The sequence below is a fragment of the Eptesicus fuscus genome, chromosome 12 (assembly GCF_027574615.1).
Source record: "Eptesicus fuscus isolate TK198812 chromosome 12, DD_ASM_mEF_20220401, whole genome shotgun sequence".
In the NCBI taxonomy this organism is placed as follows: domain Eukaryota; kingdom Metazoa; phylum Chordata; class Mammalia; order Chiroptera; family Vespertilionidae; genus Eptesicus; species Eptesicus fuscus.
Genome location: NC_072484.1, coordinates 43,731,850 through 43,745,796, shown reverse-complemented (window position 1 = coordinate 43,745,796; position 13,947 = coordinate 43,731,850). Strand labels below are relative to the sequence as shown.

At 44.1% G+C, this 13,947-nt stretch overlaps 1 protein-coding gene across 1 annotated transcript in view; it reads right to left on the bottom strand.

Annotated features, from left to right (window-relative positions):
- Positions 1-1,895, bottom strand: part of TNFRSF11A (TNF receptor superfamily member 11a) — a 47,369-nt gene extending 45,474 nt beyond the window's left edge. Inside the window, exon 1 of the mRNA XM_054724291.1 lies at positions 1,818-1,895. Coding sequence (XP_054580266.1) covers positions 1,818-1,895 — 78 coding nt within the window. The remainder of the gene's footprint in view (positions 1-1,817) is intronic.
- Between the last annotated feature and the right edge of the window lie 12,052 nt (positions 1,896-13,947).

Below are 13,947 nucleotides of genomic sequence, written 5' to 3'. Positions count from 1 at the left end.
CACTTTCGCAGCTAGTGGGGAGACTGAGCATAAATGATATCATTTGATTAGAATGCCAATATCACCTTATTGTTTTCTGTGTAGGTATGATTTTAAAATGCACATAATTCAAGTGGCCGAAAGGAAAAGGGAGGGGAAGTGGCACTTGTTGAAAGGTCTCTCTGAAAAACAATTTTGTTTTGATAGCACTTGCTGTTTTATGCATATGTGGGTAGTTTTTGTAATAAAACGTGAGATGCTTTTTCAAAACTGCAGCTGGCGGGTTTTTCTCCAGTGGCTAGCAGTTCATGGGACCCCCGGTCCTTTAGTTCAAATAAGGTGGCACCCTGCCCCACCGGTTGAACACTTAATTAAGCAACACCTGAAGTGCTCAAAGTGAACAATCCCATTCGGTTTCTCGGCGTTCTCTTCCCTCCAGGGTCCTCAGGCACCCGTACCAGGATTCTGGACATAGAAGGCATCTCCATGAGCAGTTTCTGCCCCAGCCTCTAGCATATGCCTGTTATTTTTCTCAAGGCCCGACTCCCCAGTGGGCTTTCCCCCTCTTCTCACCCAAACACAGTTAGTTCTGCAAATGCCTCTCTGAGTCTGCAGGGGCTTCTGAGCCATCCTGCACATGGGAGTCACCACAGCCTCAACCAGTTCTACCAGAGAAGGGAAATCTGAAACTGCTGAAGCCAAGGAAACCACCGCCACTTACCCTTCCTTCTGAGGAACTCCCAAGCGGACAAGGTTTCCGAGGCATTTGCGGTGCTGGGCTTGGCTCACAAGAACTCCCCTCGCGAGGACAGAAAATCAGTAACTGGCTTCATTCATTCATTCATTCATTCATTCATTTATCAGTAACTGTACTGAGTGATGGATAGAGACAATTCCTCCCAAAGGACTGGGCAGCGACAGGGATCTGGGAAGATGCTCATTTGGGGGCACCTCTAGCACTCTTTACGCTGAAGCCATAGCCAAGGGATGGGGGGTTGGGGGGGGGAGAATTTGGCATCAGTGACACTAACCACTACCCCGCGGTGCCTGCCGCCCCAGCTCCATCCGGCTGAGCTCCAGGACAGCAGGGCTGTTTCTGGCTCCCCCACTGCCTTGAAACCCCGCGTGTACCTTGGTTTCTCCCATTGCAAACAGTATTGTGTCCTAACACCATCCAAGGGGCTCTGAGAACAAATGATTCTGCGGTTATTCAGGGCCAGAACCTGAACTGGTGGACCTTAAGCTGCGTGTGGGGGAAGTCGGAGGGGGGCATGAAAAAGTGGGGGGCGGGGGTTTCAGCTTTTCTGCAGAAACTGCCCAATTCGGTTTTGCCGCCCGCTCCAGGCATCCCCGCGAGGGGAGCGCAGCCCTAGCCTTCCGACGGCCCAGGAAACAGGCTGGGAGACCGTGCGACGCCCAGGGAGAGGGACCGACCCAGAGCTCCCGGGGACTCCAGATTCCCGAATGGGGCGTTGTCTGCGCCCCGGACCTCTCCCGGGCGTATGCTGCTGGCAGGGGAAGGGGCTGCGTCTACCCAGCAGCGACTGTGCGTGGGGAGCTCGCGCTCCAGAAACGCTGGGGAATAAATGACATCAAAGCCTGCCATCAAGCGGGCTTTTGGAGCGCCCGTGTCCGGCGCCGGGGTCCCGCACCTCCCCATACTCCATCTACTCGCCCTTTCCCTCCCGCCACGGTCCAAGCCGCGTAACCACCTCCCCAACTTTCTGCCTTCTCCGCCCCCAAAGCCTCCGCTCCTGTTTCTCCGTCCAGCCGTCGAGTCCTCTCGCAGCCCCCGCGCCCCGGGCCTCCCCAGCTCCCGCAGGGCGCCGCCGCCTTACCTGCAGGGAGCCGAGCAGCGCGCAGAGCGCCAGCAGCGCGGACAGCGGGCGGCGCCGCCGCCGGGCGCGCGGGACCATGGCGCGGAGGGGCGGGCTGGGCGCCGCGCTCAGCGGCCTCTGCGGCGGGTTCCGCGCGGCCGGCGGCTCAGGGCCTCGGCGTCGGCCCGCCCCGCCCCCCGCCGCGCCCCGCCCCGCCCGGGCACCTGTCCCCGCCCGCGCGACGTCCCCCTCCAGCCGGGCGGGGCCGCGGCGGCCAGGTGGTGCCCGAGGCTGGGCGCGGACGGGGACCGGCGCGGCGTCTGCGCCCGCGGGCAGACTGGTTGCCTGCGACCTGACCCGGGTGTCTGTCCAGTTCGCAGGCGTCCCGGGGAGGGGAGGCAAGGCGGCCTGGCCCCCGCCCGCGCCCGTGCCCGCGCGCCCAGCCCATCCAGGCGGGGCCTCCCGAGGGTGGACGGCCCACCAGCGGGAATTAAGGGGAAGGGGATCTTCGCGGATTACAGGGAGAGGATCGCCACGGTAACCGTCCAACGCGCTTCCTAAAACCCTCCTTCACAGTTTGCTGCCCACTTAGTCTCCTCCAGGGTCCTTCTCCAGGCTGCCAGCCACCACTGTCTCCGCCCCTCGCCCCGGTCAAGGCACGGGTCCTGGCTCGGCCTCTATCCTGATGAAGAACCGGCCAGCGGTCCGGGGCACGGCACCTGCTGTTCGGGTCGCTGTGATTCCTTCCTCAGGACTGAGTCTCCCCTCACACGCTAGGTCGGTGCTGGACGCACATGTATAGCCACTCCTTTGTACAGATGACTTTTTGAGTGAAAATACTTGACCCATGTCGATAGAATACATTGTTTTGAATTCCTCGAGGACGTGCCTCACTCTTTTGACCCAGCACACCCTGTATCTTAGTATGGATGCCCTGTGCATGTGAGAAAACTGTGCATTCCACTGTTGGGTGAAGTGGTTTATAAACGTCATTTAAGTTAAATTGGTGGAAATACCCATATTGATTTTCTGTCTTCTTCTCCTGAGAAAACTGGAAATTTCCAGCAATAATTGTGGATTGGTCTGTTTTCCCTTTCAGTTCTGTTTTTTCCCTCGTTTTGAAGCTCTGATTAGAGGCATAAACATTCAGGATTGTGTCTTCTTGATAAACTGACCCTTTTTATCGTGATGGTGAAATGGGGTTCTGAAGTCTACTCTGACCTCAGTTGTATGTACAGGCACTTCACTTTCCTTATGAATAGCACATACAGGGCACATCTCATTCTATCATTTTATGCTATCTGTGTCTGTTTTAAAGTGACAGCATATAATTGGGTCATGCTTTTTCATTTTACCCAGTTTGACAATTTCTATCTTTTGACTGGAGTGTTTAGACGGTTCATATGTCATGTGATTATAGATATGGTGAAGTTTAAGTCTATCTTGCTATTTGTTTCTATTTGTTCCATCTTTGTTCCTTTTTTTAATCTTTTGGATCATTTGAGAATATTTTAGGATTCCATTTTCTCTCCACTGTTATCTTATACTAGAGGCCCAGGGCACGGATTCCTGCACCAGTGGGGTCCCTTGGCCTGGCCTGCGCCCTCTCCCAATCTGAAACACCTTGGGTGGTGTCGGACTGCCGGTTTCCGCCTGATCCCAGCAGGCCAGGCCAAGGAACCCGGAAGTCTAGTATACATATAAGATCTTTGGTTAATTTCTTCCTGCCCTTCCTCTCCCCCCTTCCCTCTGAGATTCATCAGTCTGTTCCATGTTTCTATGCCTGTGCATTGAGCATCTGCCCCCTGGTGGTCAGTGGGTATCATAGCTACTGGTCAAACGGTTGAATGGTTCAACGGTTGCTTAGACTTTTATATATATAGACTAGATGCCTGGTGCATGAAATTCATGCACGGGGGTGGGGGAGGGGGTATCCCTCAGCCGGGCCTGCACCATCTCCAATCTGGGACCCCTCGGGGGATGTCCAACTGCTGGTTTAGGCCCGATCCTGCACTGCTGGCACAGGGATCTGGCCTAAACCAGCAGTCGGACATCCCTCTCACAATCTGGGACTGCTGGCTTCTAACCACTCACCTGCCTGCCTGATTGCCCCTAACCACTTCTGCCTGCCAGCCTGATCGCCCCCTAACTGCTCCTCTGCTGGCCTGATTGGCACCTAACTGCTCCCCTGCCGGCCTGATCGCCCCCTAACTGCCCTTCCCTACCAGCCTGATCGCCCCCAACTGCCCTCCCCTGCCAGACTAATCGTCCACAACTGCCATCCCCTGCCATGACCCGCCTCTTCTGCCAGGACCCACCTCCTCCACACGAGGCAGCAGAGATGCTGGGACCGGCCTCCTCACCGCCAGGCCTCACTGCACAGAGCAGCCCGGGCCCCGCCTCCACTGTGCATGTGGCCATCTTGTGGTGGCCATCTTTGTGGCAGCCAACTTGTTATGACATCACGCACGAGGGTGCAAGGACCACCTAGGCTTGTATTAGTATAGATACCTCCTTGTTTTACTTTTTTAGCTCTGGGATTATAATATGCACCTATAAATTATCACAGTCTACCTTCAGATAAAATTCTGCCACTTCAAGTGTCCTGTAAGAACCAGGAGTACCCTCTCTCTCCTGCCGCTGTGCCACTGTAGTCAGACGACTTGCTGTGCTTGGTGACTCCTTACTGTGCAGCCTGATTCGTGCACCGCCCGTTTGCTTTGCTGCCTTTTGGAAAGCATTCTGGTGGTGTTGACTAAACAATTTTAAAGTGCAAATATCCTCTGACAAAGCAATTCCATACCTTGGAATCTTACATATCAATGCATGAAGAGAGAGGTTTAAGGATATTTGCCTTAGCATTTTTGGAAAACCACTAAGAGAAAACTGGGAAAATTTGTTAATATAGAAATGGTAGAAAAAATTGTGGCCCATCATAATATAGAATATAATGCAGCTATTTAAAAACATAAAGTAGTTTGGGAAAGATGTCCACAGTTCAGGGGTAGGCAAAAGTAGATTAAATTACCAGCCATCATTACCTAAAAGATAAATCATAAGTAAGGATATGAAATAACAACACAAATAATACAATAATTAATACATAATAAAACAAAAGTAAAATGTGTTTTGCCCACCCCTGTATATTAAGTAAAAGAAGCAAGTAGGTGAACGTGAGCGTGGTATCACCATTGATATCTCCCTGTGGAAATTCGAGACCAGCAAGTATTATGTGACCATCATTGATACTCCAGGACTCAGAGACTTCATTCATTAAAAACATGATTACAGCCGAAACCGGTTTGGCTCAGTGGATAGAGCATCGGCCTGCGGACTGAAAGGTCCCAGGTTCGATTCCGGTCAAGGGCATGTACATTGGTTGCGGGCACATCCCCGGTAGGGGGTGTGCAGGAGGCAGCTGGTCGATGTTTCTCTCTCATCGATGTTTCTAGCTCTCTATCCCTCTCCCTTCCTCTCTGTAAAAAATCAATAAAATATATTTAAAAAAACCCAAAAACATGATTACAGGCACATCTCAGGCTGACGGTGCTGTCCTGATTGTTGCTGCTGGTGTTGGTGAATTTGAAGCAGACATCTCCAGGAATGGACAGACCCGTGAGCATGCCCTTCTGGCTTACACACTGGGTGTGAAACAGCTGATTGTTGATGTTAACAAAATGGATTCTACTGAGCCACCCAACAGCTAGACAATGTGGGCGTCAACGTCAAGAATGTGTCTGTCAAAGATGTTCGCGTGGCAATGTGGCTGGTGACAGCAAAACTGACCCACCAATGGAAGTAGCTGGCTTCACAGCTCAGGTGATTATCCTGAACCACCCAGGCCAAATCAGTGCTGGATATGCACCTGTGCTGGATTGTCACACAGCTCACATTGCTTGCAAATTTGCTGAGCTGAAGGAGATTGATCGTCGTTCAGGGAAATAGCTGGAAGATGTCCCTAAGTTTTTGACATCTGGCAATGCTGCCATTGTTGGTATGACTCCTGGCAAGCCCAAGTGTGCTGAGAGCTTCTCTGACTACCCTCCTCTGGGCCGTTCCGCTGCTCGTGACACGAGACAGACAGTTGCTGTGGGTGTCATCAAAGCTGTGAATGAGAAGGCAGCGGGAGCAGGCAAACTCACCAAGTCTGCCCAGAAAGCTCAGAAGGCTAAATGAATATTGTTCCCAACTCCTGTCACCCCGTCTTACTCAGTGGTGGAAGAAAGGACTCAGAACTATTTGTCTCAATTGGCCATTTAAGTTTAATAGTAAGACTGGTTAATGATTACAATGCATCAGAAAACATTCAGAAGGAAAAGAGAATGTTTTGTGGACCATTTGGTTTTTTTGTGTGCGTGGCAGTTTTTAAGTTATTAGTTTTTAAAGTCAGTACTTCTTAATGGAAACAACTTGACCAAAAATCTGTCACAGAATTTTGAGACCCGTTAAAATAACAAAGTTTAATGAGGAAAAAAAATAAGCAAGTAATAGAATGATCACCCCATGCTTTTTAACAACAATCATTAAGTAGAAATATATGGAAAGACAATAAATAGCAAACACTAGTATACTTACACTTACTTACAAGTTCATTTAATCCTTACAATGGCCTTGTAAGGAATACTATTATCATTCCCATTTTACAGATGAGATAACTGAGACACATAGGTCAGTAACTTGCCGAGGGTCATTGGCCATTAAGTAGCAGACTTGGGATTCAGACCCTAGCTGCCTGGCTCTGCAGTGTTAGTCCTGCCTCACTAAGCACCACATTTTAAAATATATATATTATTGATTTCAGAGAGAAAGGATGAGGGAGAGAGAGATAGAAACATTAGTGATGAGAATCATTGACTGGCTGCTTCCTGCACGTCCCACACTGGGGATTGAGCCCACAACTCGGGCATATTCCCTGACCTGGAACTGAACAATGACCTCGTGATTCACAGGTCCATGCTCAACCACTGAGCTATGCTGGCTATGCAGCACCAAATTTTTAATATCAGGTGAGTTGCAGAAGGAGAAACTACTAATTTTATTTTGAATGTTACTAAATTATTTACATTGAGGAAAAAGTACTTCTGCATTTGAACTGACAGCTGTGTAAACTTGGTAAATAGATGTTAAAACTCTAAATGAAGTGAGTGAAGGAATGGTTATTAGTACAGATGAAAGAAAGAATAGTCATCTGGCCTATTGTTATCTTGAATGGGGAGACAGGCTTTCCGGGAAAAGCAGTGGAGTAAAAGCTGGATGAGATGATGCTTTTGCCAAAAGGAACTATACTTTCACTGTGGCACTTCATGAGAAACAAACACCACAGCTCATTCCTGGCATATTTCCAGCATCACCCCTTCTTTGTTAAAAAAAGATTAGGGGATTTAAGACTTCTGCTTGGAAAGCCCCAGAGGTGAGTGTGCTGGTTTTAGAAGCACTTTGAAAAATAAAATGCCCATGTTAACATATTAAATCTAGTTTTTAAAAAAGCTTAATTAAAAAAATTAAATTACTTATTAAATACTATTTCTGCATTTACAGAACTATCACTTAAATATTTTATAAATATTAATGGAGAATACCATATTACCAACGTAAACTATTAAAATGGGTTTGAGGATGCCCTCTTTTTTATATAAATATTATTATGAGAAACATGGAAAGATGCACACACTGTAGCTAAAGGGGTTGTCCATCATTTACAGAAACTAGTTAAATGTTACTTATAATTTAAAAACCACCCACATTTGTAAGCACATGTATAATTAAATTTGGTTATATATACTAATTGTAAAATGCGTTTTAAACAACAGTATTTATTAAAGTTAAATGTTTCCAATTTCTTAAAAGTACTCAACTGATAATGAATTGTATTTGGATGCAGAAAAACAAAGCACATGATACAAACACAGGAATCATAGGTTTATTTTAAAATTTTTATATGAATAGTGTGCACTTCATCTTGGAAATCCCCACTAGACCCCTCTTCTGCACAAACTCAAGTTATCAGAATTAAAAAGGTAAAGTAAAAATGTGGCCATCATTTTTTATTCAAGTGAATGGCTTATATTACATTTGAACAGTCTTCGTTTAAGCACCCAAGACAGAGGCATAATCTCATTAAGGAAATGCTTATAAATGTCAATAAGAATGAGAATGAATCAGTTTATGTAATTTTCTTCACATGATGATAGAAGAACAGTTCTGTCACTGGGCACAGAGCTAAAGAGAATACATAGACTGGTTGGCATGGCTCAGTGGTTGAGTGTGGACCCATGAACCAGGAGGTCATGGTTGGATTCCAGGTCAGGGCACATGCCTGTGTTTTGGGCTTGGTCCCCAGTAGGGGGCATGCAGGAGGCAGCCTATCAATGATTCTCTCTTATCATTGATGTTTCTCTCTTTCTCCCTCTACCTTCCTCTATCTGAAATCAATTAAAAACACACACGCACATTAAGAAAAAAGAATACATTAAAAAGCAAATGTTTTAAGTGAACATAAGACTTTACAAACCTTTCAGTGAAAAAAACTAATAAATACAATTTTTATTACCTAATCCTTTTATGTTTTGCTCTTTCCCTCATCTTGCCTCTAAAATACTTTTTAAACCAAAGTAAAGCATTAATAAATCAGTGTCCATCCAGAGATAAATTGAGGTTTCAATACTACGGTATTCCACAATGACACCCAAAAATGATATGAAAATTTATGAAAAATTTGTGAGATGTAGACAGGGAAACTCATCTTGGTTGCTTTTACAGACAAGAATTTTTCTAGTTCTACAAATTTGGTATTCAAAATAAATGCATTTCTGAACTGTAAAACAAGTATTGTTCTATGGCCAGGTTCAGATTGGCCTCAATAGACAACTGATGCTGTTGTCCAGAGTAAAATAGAGTGATTTCCTTTTTAAATAATATTTTATTGAAGTATAACTTACATAAAGTGTTCAGCTTGATGAATGAACATAAAATGAAAACATACATGTAGCCAGCACCTGAATCATGAAGTAGAACATCACCAGCACCCCTTATACTCTCTTCTTTTCATTACCTCTCATCCTTCTTGATAGATTTAATTATAATACCATTGATCAGCTTTGTCTGCTTTTTCACATCTGTTCATGGGAGAGATGGGCCTGTCCTTTTCCTTTCTGAATTGGGTTCTGTCAAGATTTCATGTTAGGGTGTTAGGGCGAGATTGTGAAATACACTGAGTGGCCAGATTATTATGATCTCTGAATGCATAATAATCTGGCCACTCAGTACACACACACACACACACACACACACACACACACACACACACACACACACATTAGAGGCCCGGTGCATGAATTCGTGCATGGGTGGGGTCCGGCCAGCCTGGCCAGTGGGAGGGGACATGGGCGGTTGGCCGGCCTCCCTGCTGGTAGAACTCCTGGTCAAGGGGACAAGTTGCATATTAGCCTTTTATTATATGGGATATACACTGAGTGGCCAGATTATTATGACACATAATAATCTGATAATCTGGCCACTCAGTGTATATGGAGGGACTTTTTTTTGGTAGAATTCACTGACAAAGCCATCAGGGCATTGGGGTTTCTTTGTGGCATGGCTTTAAATTACAAGTTCACCTACTTATTGAATTGTGTGTTCACCACCCCAAATCAAGTTTCCTTCCATCACCATTTATCCTCCCTTTACCTTCTTCTACCCTGTCCCTCTGGCAATCACCATACTATTGTCAGTGTCCACGAGTCTTTTTTTTTTTTCTTTGCTTAATTCCTTCACTCTTCTCACCCAGCTCCCAACCTCCTCCTCTCTGACAGCTGTCAGTCTGTTCTCTGATCCATGAGTTTGTCTCCACATTGTTTGCTAGTTTATTTTGTTCATTCCATTTGCTTGATACAGAACTACTGAGATTTTCTGTCTTTTCTCTTGTTGGTTTTGGTAAGTAGTTTGTTTTTGTTTTTTAAATAGGAATATGTCCATTCTACCTAAACGTTTAACTTTATTGACATAAAGTCATTTATTATATCTTACACATTTGATGTCATAGGGTTTGTAGAGGTTTCTTATTTTTCATTTCTAATATTGGTAATTTATGCCTTCTCTTTTTCTTGATAAGTCTTACTGGGGTTTAATCACATTTATTACTTCAATTATTTAGAATCAAATTTTCAGCTTTCTTGATCTTCTCTATTGAATATTGAGTTTCCCATTAATTTCTGATATTTACTGCCTCTGCTTACTTTGAGGTTCTTCTCAAACTTCTTGAAATGAACATTAGATAACTGACCTAAGCCTTTCCTTCTAATCTATGCATTTGAGCTTGTATGTATGGTATAGCTTCCACTAAGTATGGCTTTAGTTCATCTGACAAGTTTTGAAATTTTATTATTCCATAAAGTGTTTTCTAATTTTTGTTGTCATTTCTTCCTTAACCTATGGTTTCTTTTAGAAGCACATTGCTTATATTTCCAACATATTTTATTTTCTAGTTACCATTTTGTTATTTTTGTAATTTCACTGTGGTCAGAGAACGTATTCTGTAGATTACCCTAATACCAAAACCAGACAAAGACATTACAAGAAAACTACAGACCAATACCTATGATGAACATAGATGCAAAAATCCTCAACTAAATAGCAGGTGGAATCCAACAATGTATAAAAAGAATCATATACCAAGTGGGATTCATCCTGGGTCTATGAGACTCCTTCAACATTCACAAATCAATTAATGTAGTACACCAATGGGCTAAAGAAGACCAACTACTAGTATATGTCCATATCAATCCTATATAATAAAAGCCTAAAATGCTAAGTGTCCAGTTGTCCGTTCAACCAATCAAAGTATAATATGCTAATGATATGCTAAGGCCACTCAACCGCTTGCTATGACGTGCACTGACCACCAGGGGGCAGATGCTCCGACTGGTAGGCTAGCTTGCTGCTGGCTGATTGGGACTGAGCGAGACGGGCTGGACATGCCCTGGAGCCTTCCCGTGGTCCCTCCCCAGCTGGCCAACCTCCCGTGTCCCTCCCTGGCCCTGATCGTGCACCAGTGGGCTCCCTCGGCCTGGCCCTCTCACAATCCAGGACTCCTTGGGGGATGTTGGAGAGTCAGTTTCAGCCAGATCCCGCAGGCCTGGCCGAGGGACCCCACTGGTGCATGAATTTGTGCACCGGGCCTCTAGTAGATATAGAAAAAGCATTTGACAAAATCTGACAGCCATTTGTGATAAAAAAACTCTTGGTTAACTAGAAATGGAGGGGAATATCCTCAACTTGATAAATACCTACAAAAACCCTACACCTTGTGAGAAACTTCAAACTTTCCCACTAAGATCAGCAAGATTTTGATTTGCAGAGAACAGATGCCCAATAGGCCCCATACCTCTGAGTATCAGTCTAATGCCACCCTCGCAATGCTGCTTTCCTCACTCAGCCCAACCTTTGTTGATCTGAGCTCTTACCCTTGAGTTACTCTGAACATTTCTTTCAGATATCTCATCTATTTCCTCAACCTCTTCTCTGAAGGGCTTGTTCTTCATCTCACTTTAATTGAATCCCACTACCCCTCACACACCCCTTTCCCTGCTAACCTTTTAAGTGGAGGCTTTTTATTTTTGTTCTCACAAACCTCTGTACCTTAGAGCCTGGAGGTAGAACAGGGGTTTTATTTGCTTTTCATTTCGACTCCCAAAGGAAACGTTTTTCCAGCTCACTTACTTGAATATTCTCACCAAACATATTTTTGACTTGTCCCTCAGACTATCCCCCTGCCTTCAATATCTTTTTCCTCTTGTCCAGTTTGGATTCTATGGTCCATCATGATAATCATTCCTTTGCTAGTAGTTTTAATATCCTATCCTTGTCCTTTCTCCTATTTTTAAGCATCTGGAAAAACCCAGCCTTGGTTATACTTTATTCTCTGAATACTTCACATCTGCTCCTGATTAGCTGATCCTAGCTGGAGAAAAAGAACAAACAGCCCAACCAATGTGGCTCAGTGGTTGAGTGTCGACCCATGAACCAGGAAGCCACCGGTTAATTCCTGGTCGGGGCACATGCCCAGGTTGTAGGCTCTCTCCCCAGTGTGGTGGGGAGGGGTGTGTGTGCAGGAGACAGCCGATCAATGATTCTCTCTCATCACTGATGTTTCTATCTCTTTCTCCCTCTCTCTCTCTGAAAAATCAATAAAAAACGTATTATAAACAATTGTTTGAACTAGCTCACTCTAAATTCATAATTAGTATTCGAAATTGGGCTTTCAAAGTTGCTTGGCAATCCTACAATTTCCTCAATAATTCACTCTGCCATTCTCAAAGGCAACCAGATTTTCCTTCTTTCTCTTTGAACCTCCAATAATTTCCATATGCTTACCAAGTTAATGTCTTTGCTTCATACTCCTTTGGGAGTCGAAATGAAAAGCAAATAAAACCCCTGTTCCACCTCCAGGCTCTAAGGCACAAAGGTTTGTGAGAACAACAATAAAAAGCCTCCACTTAAAGGGTTAGCAGGGAAAGGGGTGTGTGAGGGGTAGTGGGATTAAATTAACATGAGATGAAGAACAAACCCTTTAGAGAAGAGGTTGAGGATACAGATGAGAAAATAGAAGGAATTAAATGGAAACCCCCTAATCTTCCCACCAGTAAATCTACCAACTTACCTCCAAATGTATCTGTTCTCTGCTTTCTCCCGTTACAAAGGAGACCACTGCTTCCCTTTGCCTTCCCTCTTGAATCTGCCCCCTCTTGCCTTCCCAAGGATTTCACTGTTATGGCCTGTAGCTGCTGCTGCATCGCCTACTTTCACTTTCCTGCAATCCTAGGTAAATCATGCCTGGCACGTTACCTACTCACTTACTAGAAGACAAAAATATGGGGTGGGGTTACCCAGTTACCCATGCGTTAGTTATTCAGTGATTAAAAAATTTTAATTCAACTTTAAACTTTCCTAATACTTTCTAAATGCCAGAACACTTTCAGGTTTGCTATTATGTAGTTTTCATAAAGTTCTGTGAGGAAGAGAATATGTTATTATTTCCATATTCTCTGATGATTAAGACAAAATAATTTGTTAGAAAGGTGATTACTTATAAAATCCATATAAAAATAAATTAGAAAATGATTTACATTAAAAATTGTCAAGTAATTATCAGAAATGAAAAAGCATCTAGCCCTGGCCGGTGTGCTCAGTGGTTAGAGCACCAGCCCTTGCACTGTAGGGTCTCAGGTTCGATTCCCAGACAAGGGCTCATACCTGGGTGGTAGGTCCGATCCCTAGCCCTTGTTGGGGCATATGTGGGAGGCAAACAATTGATGTGTCTCTCTCACATAGATGTTTCTTTCTTTCTCTCCATTTTCCTCCCACTCTCTCTAAAAATCAATGGAAAAAATATCCTCGGGTGAGGATTAAAAAAAAAAAAAAGGAGCATCTATAAAATAAAAAAGTCAATTAGATTTATATTACTTAGGAATGTATATTTTATATAGAGAAATATATATTTTCAGCTTCACTGAAAATGCATATCCTAAAAATATCTAAGGTTGTAAAAATGTCAATAGTTTAAGAAAGGGTTATGTTTTCAATAAGATTGTAGTTTGCCAAAATTTTAGAAAGCAGCCTGCTATCAACAAATGACAACCCTAAAGAACATCAATGACAAAGAATTTAGTTCCTGAAACACACAACATGAAATGCCAGCTTATACACATCAAGAAATCTATTTATGTAATTATCTAATGGAAATCAATATAATGGATTAGTGTTTATGAAATAAAAGAAACTAAAATAGTAATAGAGTGTTTCATGTAGATATGCTTTAGACAGAATTCTCCAGATATTATTAAAGACTCTATGGAAAAAAGCAAATCATTTACATTCCTCACTGCACTGAACAGGAATTATTTATATACTATCAATAAAAACATAATAAAGTTATTTTATATTATGCTACATTTACATTAACTGTTGTGTACTTAAAATTGATTGGTCTTATAGTGAAAAGGAATTTTTATTTAAAGATTTTTCTTAAACATGCAAATAAACAACCAAGAAGGCAATCAAAGCCTTCGCTGGTTTGGCTCAGTGGATAGAGTGTCAGCCTGAGGACTGAAGGGTCCCAGGTTCGATTCCAGTCAAGAGCATATGCACGGGTTGC